The 15,615-nt window shown below is 44.4% G+C and overlaps 1 protein-coding gene across 1 annotated transcript in view; it reads left to right on the top strand.

Annotated features, from left to right (window-relative positions):
- The window catches only part of LOC126416676 (uncharacterized), a 558,811-nt gene that overhangs the window by 339,523 nt on the left and 203,673 nt on the right, over nucleotides 1-15,615 (top strand). The window contains exon 6 of the mRNA XM_050084484.1: nucleotides 5,915-5,978. Coding sequence (XP_049940441.1) covers nucleotides 5,915-5,978 — 64 coding nt within the window. The remainder of the gene's footprint in view (nucleotides 1-5,914; nucleotides 5,979-15,615) is intronic.

Genomic DNA, 15,615 nt, shown 5'->3' with positions numbered 1-15,615 from the left:
CGCCGGCGTAAGTCCCGCAGCGTAGTTTCGCTACGCCGTTGTGGAGCTGGCTTTTCAAAACTAAAAGCGACTCGACTCGCGTTCCCTGTTCTACCTTCTACTCAAAAGCATGCGTTGTATAGGAATGGTGTGTTAATTACTGTCGATTGACTGCCATCCCTTTTTGCATTACATATTGATAGGCAAATGTTCTCATAGCTGTCGACTTACATTAGGTGTCATCATCACCTTCTCATTGCGATTTGTAAAGGTCTCATGTAAGGTGAGAACCTGACCATTTACTCTGCCACCTTACACAGTGTAAACTCTTTGAAAGATACCAAGCCTTGTCTACAGTACACGGGTCAAACAGATGTGGTTACGCAGAAGTGAAGAAGCTTGTACAGGCCACACTAGCGTGGAGAGCTGAATCAGACCAGTCTTTGGACTGAAGACCACAATCACGTCTACAGCAACATTCTGTACGGTATGTGGTGGAGGGTACCTTTGGTACCACAAACTGATCTCCGTGTTCCACTACCAACTGGAGCGTGAGAAGAATGATTGTTGGTAAGCCTTTGTATTTGCACTAATTTCTCGAATTTTCTCGATGCGCTCATTTCGGGAGACGTATGTTGACGTAATATGTTATCCGTCTCTTTCCGGAAAGTGCTCTCTCAAATCGTCAGTAGCAAACCTCTCTGTGATGCTCTCGTTTGCCACTGGAACATGTTTAGTTTCTCTGTAACGCTCTCCCGTGACGAAACGCGCCTCTCTTCATTGGATCTTCTCTATATCTTTATGTAGGTCCTACATGGCAAGGGTCCTAGACTGATGAACAATAGTCAATAATTGGTCGAACGGGCGCCTTGCAAACCAATTCTTTAGCGGATGAATTACATTTTCTTAAGATTCTTCCTATGAATCTCAGTCTGGCATCTGCTTCTGTTTTATGATATTAAGAGAAATCAAGAGTTCAGCTGCCTACAGGCGTTGACATAAATCAATGATGAAGGCTGAAAATATGTGCCAGACTGGGACTCGAACCCAGATGCTCCGTTTCTGTAGAGCGGTTGCCTTAGCCGCCTCGGTCATCCGCTCATGCCTCCGGTCCGACTTAAATTCTCAACCTGTCACGTCCAAGTAGCGTCCCCATCCATTCGACCTATTCCTCGGGCATATGGCGCATCCACAATGAAAGAATCTAGAGCCGTCGTCGCTCATATATAAGTCCTTGTACAAATCGCTACAGTGCTTCGGCGTTGTTACCTTCTTATAGGCAACCGCTTCATCTGCGAACAGTCTTAAATAGCTTACGACGATTTCTGCTAGATCACTTATATTCACGGGATACAGTAATGGTCCCGTTACATTTGCTTAGGGTTACTACGAAATTACTTTTACATTATATATTTTGTTCCGTTAAGACTTCTATTTGCAAGGAAGTCTCCAGTCCAGCTGTCGATACTCGATAAGCTCGTATTTTTTCTTCACTAAACAACAGTGCGGGATGGTGTGGAATGCATCAACCGAGCGCTGATGCCCACACCGCTATGGATCTCATAGAGGAACAGGACGAGCCGAGTTTCGCAAGTCAAAATTTCTGAAGTCAGAATTGCTGTATCCACCTGATTTCCTTCAACCATGGCTTTCAGGATGCCAGGACGTGTGAAAATTGCGAGTTGGATTCCACATTACCGATGTTTTCAGAACCCATTGTGGCTGGCACCGAGGATGTCATTCGGTTCAAGGTGTATCCTGTTTGAGCTAGAAATATTTGTTAAAATTCTAGAACATATGGATGTCACGTGAACAGTTCCGTCTTGTCTTCTTTGTCAGACACGCACTGAGAGACTTGCCTGTCAATTGCTCTAACAATCAGCATCTTCCAAACCCAGCTGTGTGCGTTTTAACTTAAGCACAATCAGGCATGTAGCTCTCTTAATATCAGACAGCAGGGAATACTGTTGGTAAATCTACGATAGCCAAAATATTTGGGATCATTCTGAATTGTACACAGACATACAAGCAATATTACAAGAATATGAGGGTAAAGTTGAAGTGGAAATCAGAAATAACATCCTTCGCAAGATAACTACTACTACGTCGGGCTATCGACCAAAAACCCGAAGAACGACGGCACCAGCGACATGTTACAGAGCTGCAGATCATGCGCCTCCAGTATGGTACAAGTCTACCCACGCAAACATAACTGAACTGTGTAGGTTTATTAAAGACTGTTTGAAATCCACACTACTTGCAACGTTCTACCATACCCCAAGCATAGCTCCACCACACATTCGTCATGAAGTAGCAGTCAGTGGGGGAAGAACAAGTCAGGCTTATCAGAAAACCCACCGTTGGTTGGGCACGTACCAGCAGCTCGAAGGGTGAGGTCCAGAAGGAGTTTCCTCAAGGCCACTTTTGTCTTGCAAAGAACGGCAGCTACTGTTGTTGTTGTGGTCTTCAGTCCTGAGACTGGTTTGATGCAGCTCTCCATGCTACTCTATCCTGTGCAAGCTTCTTCATCTCCCAGTACCTACTGCAACCTACATCCTTCTCAATCTGCTTAGTGTATTCATCTCTTGGTCTCCCTCTACGATTTTTACCCTCCACGCTGCCCTCCAATGCTACATTGGTGATCCCTTGATGCCTCAGAACATGCCCTACCAACCGATCCCTTCTTCTTGTCAAGTTGTGCCACAAACTTCTCTTCTCCCCATTTCTATTCAATACCTCCTCATTGGTAATGTGATCTACCCATCTAATCTTCAGCATACTTCTGTAGCACCACATTTCGAAAGCTTCTATTCTCTTCTTGTTCAAACTATTTATCGTCCATGTTTCACTTCCATACATGGCTACACTCCATACAAATACTTTCAGAAACTACTTCCTGACACTTAAATCTATACTCGATGTTAACAAATTTCTCTTCTTCAGAAACGCTTTCCTTGCCATTGCCAGTCTACATTTTATATCCTCTCTACTTCGACCATCATCAGTTATTTGCTCCCCAAATAGCAAAACTCCTTTACTACTTTAAGTGTCTCATTCCCTAATCTAATTCCCTCAGCATCACCCGACTTAATTCGACTACATTCCATTATCCTCGTTTTGCTTTTGTTCAAATGGCTCTGAGCACTATGGGACTTAACTGCTGTGGTCATCAGTCCCCTAGAACTTAGAACTACTTAAACCTAACTAACCTAAGGACATCACACACATCCATACCCGAGGCAGGATTCAAACCTGCGACCGTAGCGGTCACGCGGTTCCAGACTGTAGCGACTAGAACCGCACGGCCATTCCGGCCGGCTTGCTTTTGTTGATGTTCATCTTATACCCACCTTTCAAGACACTATCCATTCCATTCAACTGCTCTTCCAAGTCCTTTGCTGTCTCTGATAGAATTACAGAATTCCTCGACTTCACAATATCTCTACAGGGCTCTCCCATCGGAAACCTTCCCACTTGGGTGGGTTGGTTGGTTGGTTGATTTGTGGGAGGGATCCAAACAGCGAGGTCATCAGTCCCATCGGATTAGGGAAGAATGTGGACGGAAGTCGGCCGTGCCCTTCCAAATGTATCATCCCAGCATTTGCCTGAAGAGATTTAGGGAAAACCTGTATCAGGTTGGCTGGACGCGGGTTTTTACCGTCGTCCTCCCAAATGCGACTCCAATGTGCTAACCACTGCACCACCTCGCTCGGTCCCACTTGGGCATGGACAGGATTACTCTGTGTGGAGGTCACTCAACCATCTTCCTTCTGGAACTAATGGATCCGGCGGTGAGCTGCAGAAATAGCACTTTCCTTTGACTACCACAAACTGTGACTGCGGAGAAGCACAGACCATGGAGCACATACTTAGGGGTGGTCTAATTTCATCTAGAGGCGCGATGAGACTGATAATTGTTTACTAAAGCAATGTCTTTTGTGGTTTAGTAAGGTTGGTGCTGTTGCCGCGCCAGTTACATATTCTGCCTATTCTGCCTATCAAAGTGAGAGAATTCGCTGTTCTACTATAACTCACGTGACCGTTTCCAACAAGGTAAGTGTCCCCCAGCTTTTTGTTCACATTCCACGTCGAGCTCACTTAAATCAGCATATTCTTAACTATCTTTGCATACGGCGCAGTTGGGAAAAAATTGTTTATGGTGGTCACTGAATATTTTCTCAATAGATACGCGTTTGGGGCGGAATCGTCTATCGGTATAGTCCGATCCGTTTCATGTCGCCTTTTATTCTTCACCTGACAAGCTCTACCGCATGTTTTGTCTTTCTCGTTTGGAGATGGTACGTCATTATGTATGGAAAACGGAGAGAGAAAATTAATCCACGAAAAATTTGCATCCATCAATAACTCCACTGTGTAAAGCTACTTTGCTTTCAGCCCAGAAAATGTTACACCAGTACTCAAAGTTACACCAGTGCAGAAACGAGTGACAAGGAAGAGAGGTAAAACCGCTATTCTCACATCATCTCCCTACATGAAAGCGCTCCAAGAAGCGGTCAAAAAGTTCTTGAAAATTGAAGAAGCTAAAGAGAAAAGAGCAAAGATCACCTGCTGCCTCCAGAAGAAAAGAAGAAAATGAAATGAAAAGGACAAGATCTCCAATCAAAGAAGAGAAAGATAAAAGAAAAGTAAACGGATTCTACAGAAGCCGGCCGGAGTGGCCGAATGGTTCTAGGCGCTACAGTCTGGAACCGCGCGACCGCTACGGTGGCAGGTTCGAATCCTGCCTCGGGCATGGATGTGTGTGATGTCCTTAGGTTAGTTGGGTTTAAGTAGTTCTAAGTTCTAGGAGACTGGTGACCTCAGAAGTTAAGTCTCATAGTGCTCAGAGCCATTTGAACCATTTTGAACTCTACAGAAAATGAAAAATCCGAAGACGAAGAAGATGTGGCATGTGTACATTGAAACGAATTATATTCCACTTCAGTCGAAGGACTGCATGTCACAAGTGCAAGCAGTGGACTCATAACTCTGTGTGCTGGTACAGATAGTGAGGACGATGGAGCCCAGCTTATCTGTAAGATGTGTCATCGAAGACAAACTAGAAGACTCTTTCTTAGGTTATTGACATAAAAAACGAAACATACTATTTTCTGCTATCATCACTTGCAAATTGTATCAGAAAATGTTTAAATAAACGGCTCCTAATTTTTCTAAATAGTTTGTTTTTATTGTTGAGTCCGTTAAAAATTTTGACGGGCCGTTCCGCCCCCGGTCTCCCCTAATAACCATATAATTGTATTTGTTTCTGACTCGAATAAATAAATAAAACATTTTCAGTATCTATGCACTTTGTATAAAATATAAACATTTCAAAGAATAAAGACAGACCTTCAGGGCTCGGAACGCAGCCTGATTGAAATAAAACCGATGTTTGCTACTGGAAACCGAGGTGTCTCCCTTGTCTTTTAGCACTGTAAATCGGTCTGGCTCCTACAATTATTCTTAGTCTTTTGCCGAGCAATGAGTCGCGAGCTCTGACAGAATCGCATTGTTTTATGAGACCCTTCCAAACCAAATCAGCGCATACATCAAGACCAAAAGGTGTACAACTTTACACTGATAAGAAGGCTCATACTACCAACTTCTTTGTAAATTTGACTCGAATTTGTATTCAACGAAATAACGTCAAACACCCTCTCAACAACTCACTTTTTTTATGACAGGCAACGTATTTAGGTCTTACCTGGTATCCATAGATCAGCTGCTAATACCAAAATGGTTCCTTTGTGGAGACCGTAGCACAGGTCGTACGCCAACCAGGACCGTCCGTAACCTTTGTCGAGGTCATGTATAAATCTCTGCCCAATCCGATCCATCAAAACGTTTATCTTCCTTCTTCCAACATACGTTTATACTTTTAAACTTTTCTAAAAGCAAATGTACAAGCATTGCAACATTTTTTATTCCGTTTCAGGTGTCACTAGATAGTTGCGGAAAACTTTCCGATGTGTACGACACGTCCACTGACAGCTTTGAAGGTGAGTAGAGCGCTATGCAGGATACATTTGTATGTGTGTTTGTGGTATGTAGGCACACACATGTTGAGTATTACTCTACTACTAAATTACTTTTTTAGCGAGCAATAAAACTGTATCCAAGTGAATGACCGTGGAAAGGGGAGAGGCGAATGTCCAGTCTTACAGTAACATTATGCTTCCAGTATGAGATTTTCACTCTGCAGCGGAGTATGCGCTGATATGAAACCTCCTGGCAGATTAAAACTGTGTGCCCGACCGAGACTCGAACTCGGGACCTTTGCCTTTCGCGGGCAAGTGCTCCACCACTTGCCCGCGAAAGGCAAAGGTCCCGAGTTCGAGTCTCGGTCGGACACACAGTTTTAATCTGCCAGGAAGTTTCAGTAACATTATGGCTGTAATCTCACTATAAAACATCAAACCAGACAGAAAGCCAAAGAGGATGCAGATTTTTGTGTGCTAAAGGAGAAGACCAGAAGGTTCTGCACAATCATCTGGTATCACCATCAGCATCACCAGCAGCAGTAGCAACGACAACCATTCGACGCACACTGCTGAGTAAAGGTTTCCCCTAGTCTCTTCTATACATACACACATAAATACGTTCAATCAGTTCCACAAGAAAGTGTACGCCATGAGAGAGATGAGCGTGTGGCATCGTTGGCCGGGAGTCCCCATTCGGGGAAGTTCGGCCGCCAAGTGGAGGTCTTATGTCAGTCGACGCCACAGTGGGCGACTTGCGCGCCGGTGATGAGGATGAAATGAGTATGAGGACAACACAACACCCAGTCCACGAGCGGAGAAAACCTCCAACCCGGCTGAGAATCGAACCCGGGCCCGCTTGCATGGGAGGCAAGCACGTTACCACCCAGCTAAGCAGGCGGACTGTACGCTGTTATCTGCATGAAATAAAAGATACTATTACAAATGTATGTTTGCATGAAAATACATGTTATTACTAATTGCATAATTACCTAACAGTTAATCCAGTCGCCGGCCGCGGTGGCCGTGCGGTTCTAGGCGCTTCAGTCTGGAACCGCACGACCACTACGGTGGCAGTTTCGAATCCTGCCTCGGGCATGGATGTGTGTGATGTCCTTAGGTTAGGTTAGGTTTAAGTAGTTCTAAGTTCTAGGGTACTGATGACCTCAGATGTTAAGTCCCATAGTGCTCAGAGCGACTTTTGAAGTTATTCCAGTCGCTGCCATCATCGATTATAGCTAGACACTTTTTGGCATCCTTTTCACTAGATTTTCTGCATGTTCTCTCGGTAACGAACTCCATATATGACAGCTGCTTGAAAGTATGTATTGGCTTTCCTTTAAACTTCCTGTTAATATACGACCAAACATTTTCGATCGGATTTGCTTCCGGAGACACTGCAGGCCAATCCACCGTGGCACGCTGTTGCCTTGTTTCCACGCTGTACAGAAACGGCTGCGCTGATTCGGATCATTATCCTCCTGAAGCACCCAGTTTGGCTCGTCCGAACCAAATAGCTTCTTAACAGATCTCAGAAGGCATTTTTTCAGCGTTTAAATCGGCTGTTAAATAAGTGCAAATAGCCAATACATTCAACTCTCACACTGTTTATCTATGCATGTGCAAAAGTGCATTGATTACAGACTCGAGACTGCGGCCGGAGTTGTGGCTGAGGCGTTACATTTAAAATTATGGCTTACAACTTCTTGTGGAACTGCCTGTACATACAGACATACATACACATCCTGCGATCACAGACCCTGCAGACAACGCGGTGCATCCACATACTGCCTCCATTCCTTTCTGTTTTGTGCTCGGTTCCATCAGGCGTCTTCAGTCCGCAGGGCTACCGGGTCCTCCGCCAGATCGTCCATCCAGCTCCGCCTTGCTCGCCTATGGGGTGCCTGGTGCCTGGTTTTCCCTCGGATGCGTTCTTCACCTGTTTTTTCCTGGTATACCGGCTACATGGCCCACCGATTGGATTCTTTTGCTCTTCAGCTTCTATAGGATTTTTGGTTGTTGTATCAGGAGGTAGATTTCCTCATTCTTCCTCCTCCTCCATTCTCATTTACCTAAGATAGACCTCCATATCTTCCTCATTGTTCTTCTTTCAAACACTAATAGCTTTTTCTTTCTTCGTTTAGTTACGTTCCAGATTTGTGAGCTGTACATGACTGCTGGGCATGTCGTTGTGGTACATATTTCCATCTTAGTATTCGGTGAATATTGATTTCGAGTTGTGCGTCTTCCTGAGCGAATACAAGCATTTCATTCCCACTGTTATTCTTTTATTGATGTCCATTCCTATGCTGTCGTCACTGGTAAACCAAGACCACAAGTATTTAAACTGGTGAACTTTCTTGAACCTCATGCCATCTACCTCAAGAATTCCTTACTGCTCTTGTCTTCTTCCTAACTGCATGAAATCCGTTTTGTCTTGATTCACCTTCAGCGCAACTTTCTGTGCGTAGGCGTACACTATCTGGTACATTTATTTAAACTCATGGATTTATTCACTTAGTAATATTATATCATCTGCATACGCGAGAGGTTGATAGGAAAGGTGTTAAGACATCAGGGAATGACTTCCATGGTACTAGAGGGAGCTGTAGAAGGCAAAAGCTGTAGAGGAAGACAGAGATTGGAATACATCCAGCAGCTAATTGAGGACATAGGTTCTGAAATGAGAAGTTTGGCTACTCCTGGGGATGCTGTCATTTGCACGTTGGAAATCGACGAACTGGCTGTAGATATCTTGGTCATATTCCCAGTGTTTTTCATGCAACTGTTTTAGAGTGCAAATGTGATCTGTTGTAGAATGATTTGTTCAAAAGCCATTTTGGTATTCCTGTATGTTGCCCTTTTGCATCCACGACATAATGCTGCTACACACATCCACATTACTCCTGTATGTTTTCTAACGTCATCTAGTCTCCTTCCGTCAAGTCGTTGTCTGGTTCTTCCTTTACCTTATCCATGGTCCATCTACCATCCACTCGCCTAGCTTCATGCCCCACCTACCTCCATGTGATTTCCTTATAGTCATAGTTACAAATTCCACTCTAGTGTACTCTCTGATCCGTCTCCTTGTTTTCTAGTCTTTCCCAGTCTCTCTCAACGTGACTGTTTCTCCATTGCTTGATGAGGTATCCTCCGTATCGAAATTGAAAGCTCATGCCATAAGTCAAAACCGGTAATATTTATATATGCATGCATTTTATTTGGCGCTATTAGGGGCTTCATGTCCCCTCTTACGTTTAATCGAACACCTTAGTGAATCAGCATAACTATTTGTACAGATTGTGAGCAATATACGCTGCCTGAAAAAAGAGTGAAGCACTCAGAAGACATGGTCGTATTTCACTGTAACTTCGTACATGTACACACCATCGACGGTTATGTAAATGATTGATTGCAGTTTTTTGCGAAAGGTAGGACTGCTATGAGAGTGCATTAGTATTTTTCGTGTTTAGTGTTTTTACAATGCCTGTTAGGCTATACAGGGGACGTGAAACGCGCCATATGTTGAGAGGTCACTGTGAAGGACGCGGAGATGCTGGACACTCATTTAAGACAGCGTTATCAGCGCCTGATATCGAGTTTGAGAGGGGCCTCAGTGTGGGTCTCGATTCGGACGGCCTGTCGAATCGTTCAGTATCCAGATTTGTGGAGCATTCGGATTTGACAGTGGACTGTATGGGAAGATGATGGCAGGCATACTCGACGTCGAGGTTCCGTGCAACCGCGTTTGAGCACCACGAGGGAGGATCACCGCACTGTGCACCAGGCACACCATAACACATTCACATCTGTGCCCGCAATCCGAGAAGCACTGAAGTTGCGCAGGTCACACCAACACTGAAGAAAGGAAATAGAAGTAATCTGCTAAATTACAGGCCCATATCACAAATGTCGATGTAAAGTAGGATTGAAACTTCCTGGCAGATTAAAACTATGTGCCGGACCGAGACTGGAACTCGGGACCTTTGCCTTTCGCGGGCAAGTGCTCTACCAACTGAGCTACCCAAGCACGACCCACGCCCCGTCCTCACAGGTTTACTTCTGCCAGTACCTCGTCTCCTACCTTCCAAACTTTACAGAAGCTCTCCTGCAGCGCGTGAGTCGTACTTGGGTAGCTTAGTTGGTAGAGCACTTGCCCGCGAAAGGCAAAGGTCCCGAGTTCGAGTCTCGGTCCGGCACACTGTTTTAACCTGCCAGGAAGTTTCATATCAGCGCACACTCCGCTGCAGAGCGAAAATCTCATTCTAGAGTAGGATTTTTCGAACATATTTTGTGTTCGGACATTATAAATTAGTCAGTTTCACGAGAAAGTGTACGCCGTCTTCTGTATGAAATAACACTATTATAAATATATGTTGACATGAAAATACATGTTATTACTAATTTTGCAATTACCTAATAGTTAATCCAATCGCTGCCGTTACCGATTATAGCTTGGCACCTTTTTAGCATGCTTTTCAGGAGATTTTTTGCATATTCTCTCGGTAATGATCTCCATATCATCCTGATTTTATATGACAGTTGCTTCAAAGTATGCGTGGTGTTACAAAAAGGTACGGCCAAACTTTCAGGAAACATTCCTCACACACAAAGAAAGAAAATATGTTATGTGGACATGTGTCCGGAAACGCTTACTTTCCATGTTAGAGCTCATTTTATTACTTCTCTTCAAATCACATTAATCATGGAATGGAAACACACGGCAACAGAACGCACCACCGTGACTTCAAACACTTTGTTACAGGTAATGTTCAAAATGTCCTCCGTTACCGAGGATACATGCATCCACCCTCCGTCGCATAGAATCCCTGATGCGCTGATGCAGCCCTGGAGAATGGCGTATTGTATCACAGCCGTCCACAATACGAGCACGAAGAGTCTCTATATTTGGTACCGGGGTTGCATAGACAAGAGCTTTCAAATGTCCCCATAAATGAAAGTCAAGAGGGTTGAGGTCAGGAGAGCGTGGAGACCTTGGAATTGGTCCGCTTCTACCAATCCATCGGTCACCGAATCTGTTGTTGAGAAGCGTACGAACACTTCGACTGAAATGTGCAGGAGCTCCATCGTGCATGAACCACATGTTCTACATCTACATCTACATCTACATTGATACTCCGCAAGCCACCCAACGGTGTGTGGCGGAGGGCACTTTACGTGCCACTGTCATTACCTCCCTTTCCTGTTCCAGTCGCGTGTGGTTCGCGGGAAGAACGACTGTCTGAAAGCCTCCGTGCGCGCTCTAATCTCTCTAATTTTACATTCGTGATCTCCTCGGGAAGTATAAGTAGGGGGAAGCAATATATTCGATACCTCATCCAGAAACGCACCCTCTCGAAACCTGGCGAGCAAGCTACACCGCGATGCAGAGCGCCTCTCTTGCAGAGTCTGCCACTTGAGTTTATTAAACATCTCCGTAACACTATCACGGCTACCAAATAACCCTGTGACGAAACGCGCCGCTCTTCTTTGGATCTTCTCTATCTCCTCCGTCAACCCGACCTGGTACGTATCCCACACTGATGAGCAATACTCAAGTATAGGTCGAACGAGTGTTTTGTAAGCCACCTCCTTTGTTGATGGACTACATTTTCTAAGCACTCTCCCAATGAATCTCAACCTGGTACCCGCCTTACCAACAATTAGTTTTATATGATCATTCCACTTCAAATCGTTCCGTACGCATACTCCCAGATATTTTACAGAAGTAACTGCTACCAGTGTTTGTTCCGCTATCATATAATCATACAATAAAGGATCCTTCTTTCTATGTATTCGCAATATATTACATTTGTCTATGTTAAGGGTCAGTTGCCACTCCCCGCACCAAGTGCCTATCCGCTGCAGATCTTCCTGTATTTCGCTACAATTTTCTAATGCAGCAACTTCTCTGTATACTACAGCATCATCCGCGAAAAGCCGCATGGAACTTCCGACACTATCTACTAAGTCATTTATATATATTGTGAAAAGCAATGGTCCCATAACACTCCCCTGTGACACGCCAGAGGTTACTTTAACGTCTGTAGACGTCTCTCCATTGATAACAACATGCTGTGTTCTGTTTGCTAAAAACTCTTCAATCCAGCCACACAGCTGGTCTGATATTCCGTAGGCTCTTACTTTGTTTATCAGGCGACAGTGCGGAACTGTATCGAACGCCTTCCGGAAGTCAAGAAAAATAGCATCTACCTGGGAGCCTGTATCTAATATTTTCTGGGTCTCATGAACAAATAAGGCGAGTTGGGCCTCACACGATCGCTGTTTCCGGAATCCATGTTGATTCCTACATAGTAGATTCTGGGTTTCCAGAAATGACATGATACGCGAGCAAAAAACATGTTCTAAAATTCTACAAGAGATCGACGTAAGAGATATAGGTCTATAGTTTTGCGCATCTGCTCGACGACCCTTCTTGAAGACTGGGACTATCTGTGCTCTTTTCCAATCATTTGGAACCCTCCGTTCCTCTAGAGACTTGCGGTACACGGCTGTTAGAAGGGGGGCAAGTTCTTTCGCGTACTCTGTGTAGAATCGAATTGGTATCCCGTCAGGTCCAGTGGACTTTCCTCTATTGAGTGATTCCAGTTGCTTTTCTATTCCTTGGACACTTATTTCGATGTCAGCCATTTTTTCGTTTGTGCGAGGATTTAGAGAAGGAACTGCAGTGCGGTCTTCCTCTGTGAAACAGCTTTGGAAAAAGGTGTTTAGTATTTCAGCTTTACGCGTGTCATCCTCTGTTTCAATGCCATCATCATCCCGTAGTGTCTGGATATGCTGTTTCGAGCCACTTACTGATTTAACGTAAGACCAGAACTTCCTAGGATTTTCTGTCAAGTCGGTACATAGAATTTTACTTTCGAATTCAATGAACGCTTCACGCATAGCCCTCCTTACGCTAACTTTGACATCGTTTAGCTTCAGTTTGTCTGAGAGGTTTTGGCTGCGTTTAAACTTGGAGTGGAGCTCTCTTTGCTTTCGCAGTAGTTTCCTAACTTTGTTGTTGTACCACGGTGGGTTTTTCCCGTCCCTCACAGTTTTACTCGGCACGTACCTGTCTAAAACGCATTTTACGATTGAGTCGTACTTGTAAAGGCACATGTTCTAGCAGCACAGGTAGAGTATCCCGTATGAAATCGTGATAACGTGCTCCATTGAGCGTAGGTGGAAACGTAGGTGACGAAACTAAAATGAGCTCTAACATGGAAATTAAGCGTTTCCGGATACATGTCCACATAACATCTTTTCTTTATTTGTGTGTGAGGAATGTTTCCTGAAAGTTTGGCCGTACCTTTTTGTAACACCCTGTATATTGGTTCTCCTTTAAGCTTCATCTTAATATACGACCAAACATTTTCGATCGGTTTTGCATTCGGCGACATTGCTGGCCAATCCATCGCGGACACCCCATTGTCTTGTTTCCACTCTGTGCAGAGACTGCTGCGATGTTTCAGATCATTATCCTCTAGAAACACCCACTTTGCCTCGTTCGAACCAAATAGCTTCCTAACGGACCTCAGAAGGCATTTTTTACACATATTGCACATTTTTCAGCGTTTAAAATGACTGTAAATAAGTGGAAATAGCCAAAACTACAACCGACAAAGAAATCATTCAACTCTCACACTGTTTACCAACACACTGTGCTAAAGCGCACAGAGTGCAGATTAGAGATCACTACTAGAGATGTTGCTGCGGACGTTACATTTAAAATTATGGCTTACACTTTCTTGTGGAACTAACTGTACCTCAAAGAAAACGATCTATTGACAAATAGTGAGCACGCATTCAGAAAATATCGTTCTTGTGAAACACAACTAGTTCTTTATTCACCCGAGGTAATGGTTGGTATAGTAACGGGATCTCAAATTTATTCTATATTTGCAGTAGGTTTTTGACACCGTTCCTCACAAGCGATTTCTAATCAAATTGCATGCCTGTGGAGTATCGTCTCAGTTCTAAGACTGGATTTGAAATTTCATGTAAAAAGGGTCACAGTTAATTGCCGGAAAGTGATCGAGTAAAACAGAAGTTATATCTGACGTTCCTCAAGGACGTCTTATAGGCCTTCCACCGTTCCTAATCTACATAAACGGCAACCCCGCGCAGACTTTGCCGATGATGCTGTCATTTACCGTCTCCTAAGGCCAGCAGAAGATCAAAACAAATTGCAAAATTTATTAGACAAGATATCTGTATGGTGCGAAAGGTGGCAACTGACTGAAAGGAACCAGCTAAATTATGGTTACGTGACAAATCATACTAATCTAAAGGTTGTTACTTCAACTAAATACTTAAGGTTACAGTTATGAATAACTGAAACTGAAACGAGCACATAGCTTGTGCGCAAAGACTGCGTTCTATTGACAGAACACTTGAAAGATGTAGTAGTTCTACCAAATAAATTGCCATCACTATGCTTGTTCGTCCTCTTCTGAAGAACTACTGCGCGGTATGGGATCTATACGCGATTCTACATCTACATTTATACTCCGCAAGCCACCCAACGGTGTGTGGCGGAGGGCACTTCACGTGCCACCGTCATCACCTCCCTTTTCTGTTCCAGTCGCGTATGGTTCGCGGGAAGAACGCCTGCCGGAAAGCCTCCGTGCGCGCTCGAATCTCTCTAATTTTACATTCGTGATTTCCTCGGGAGGTATAAGTACGAGATACATTCAAGTTCTAAGGCCTCCGATTTTTTTTCTAATTAACTTCTCACCCGAAATCGATAAAACTGACGTTACTACTCGACGTAATCGCCCTGCAGACGTACACATTTTTCACAACGCTGACGCCATGATTCCATGGCAGCGGCGAAGGCTTCTTTAGGCGTTTGTTTTGACCACTGGAAAATCGCTGAGGCAATAGCAGCACAGCTGGTGAATGTGCGGCCACGGAGAGTGTCTTTCATTGTTGGAAAAAGGCAAAAGTCACTAGGAGCCAGGTCAGGTGAGTAGGGAGCATGAGGAATCACTTCAAAGTTGTTATCACGAAGAAACTGTTGCGTAACGTTAGCTCGATGTGCTGGTGCCTTGTCTTGGTGAAACAGCAGACGCGCAGCCCTTCCCGGACGTTTTTGTTGCAGTGCAGGAAGGAATTTGTTCTTCAAAACATTTTCGTAGGATGCACCTGTTACCGTAGTGCCCTTTGGAACGCTATGGGTAAGGATTACGCCCTCGCTGTCCCAGAACATGGACACCATCATTTTTTCAGCGCTGGCAGTTACGCGAAATTTTTTTGGTGGCGGTGAATCTGTGTGCTTCCATTGAGCTCACTGGCGCTTTGTTTCTGGATTGAAAAATGGCATCCTCGTCTCATCCATTGTCACAACCGACGAAAAGAAAGTCCCATTCATGCTGTCGTTGCGCGTCAACATTGCTTGGCAACATGCCACACAGGCAGCCATGTGGTCATCCATCAGCATTGGTGGCACCCACCTGGATGACACTTTTCGCATTTTCAGGTCGTCATGCAGGATTGTGTGTACAGAACCCACAGAAATGCCAACTCTGGAGGCGATCTATTCAACAGTCATTCGGCGATCCCCCAAAACAATTCTCTCCACTTTCTCGATCATGTCGTCAGACCGGCTTGTGCGAGCTTGAGGTTGTTTCAGTTTGTTGTCACACGATGTTCT

The sequence above is a fragment of the Schistocerca serialis genome, chromosome 8 (assembly GCF_023864345.2).
Source record: "Schistocerca serialis cubense isolate TAMUIC-IGC-003099 chromosome 8, iqSchSeri2.2, whole genome shotgun sequence".
NCBI lineage: Eukaryota > Metazoa > Arthropoda > Insecta > Orthoptera > Acrididae > Schistocerca > Schistocerca serialis.
The sequence above is the reverse complement of the archived record's forward strand: the minus strand, read 5'-3'. Positions and strand labels throughout refer to the sequence as shown.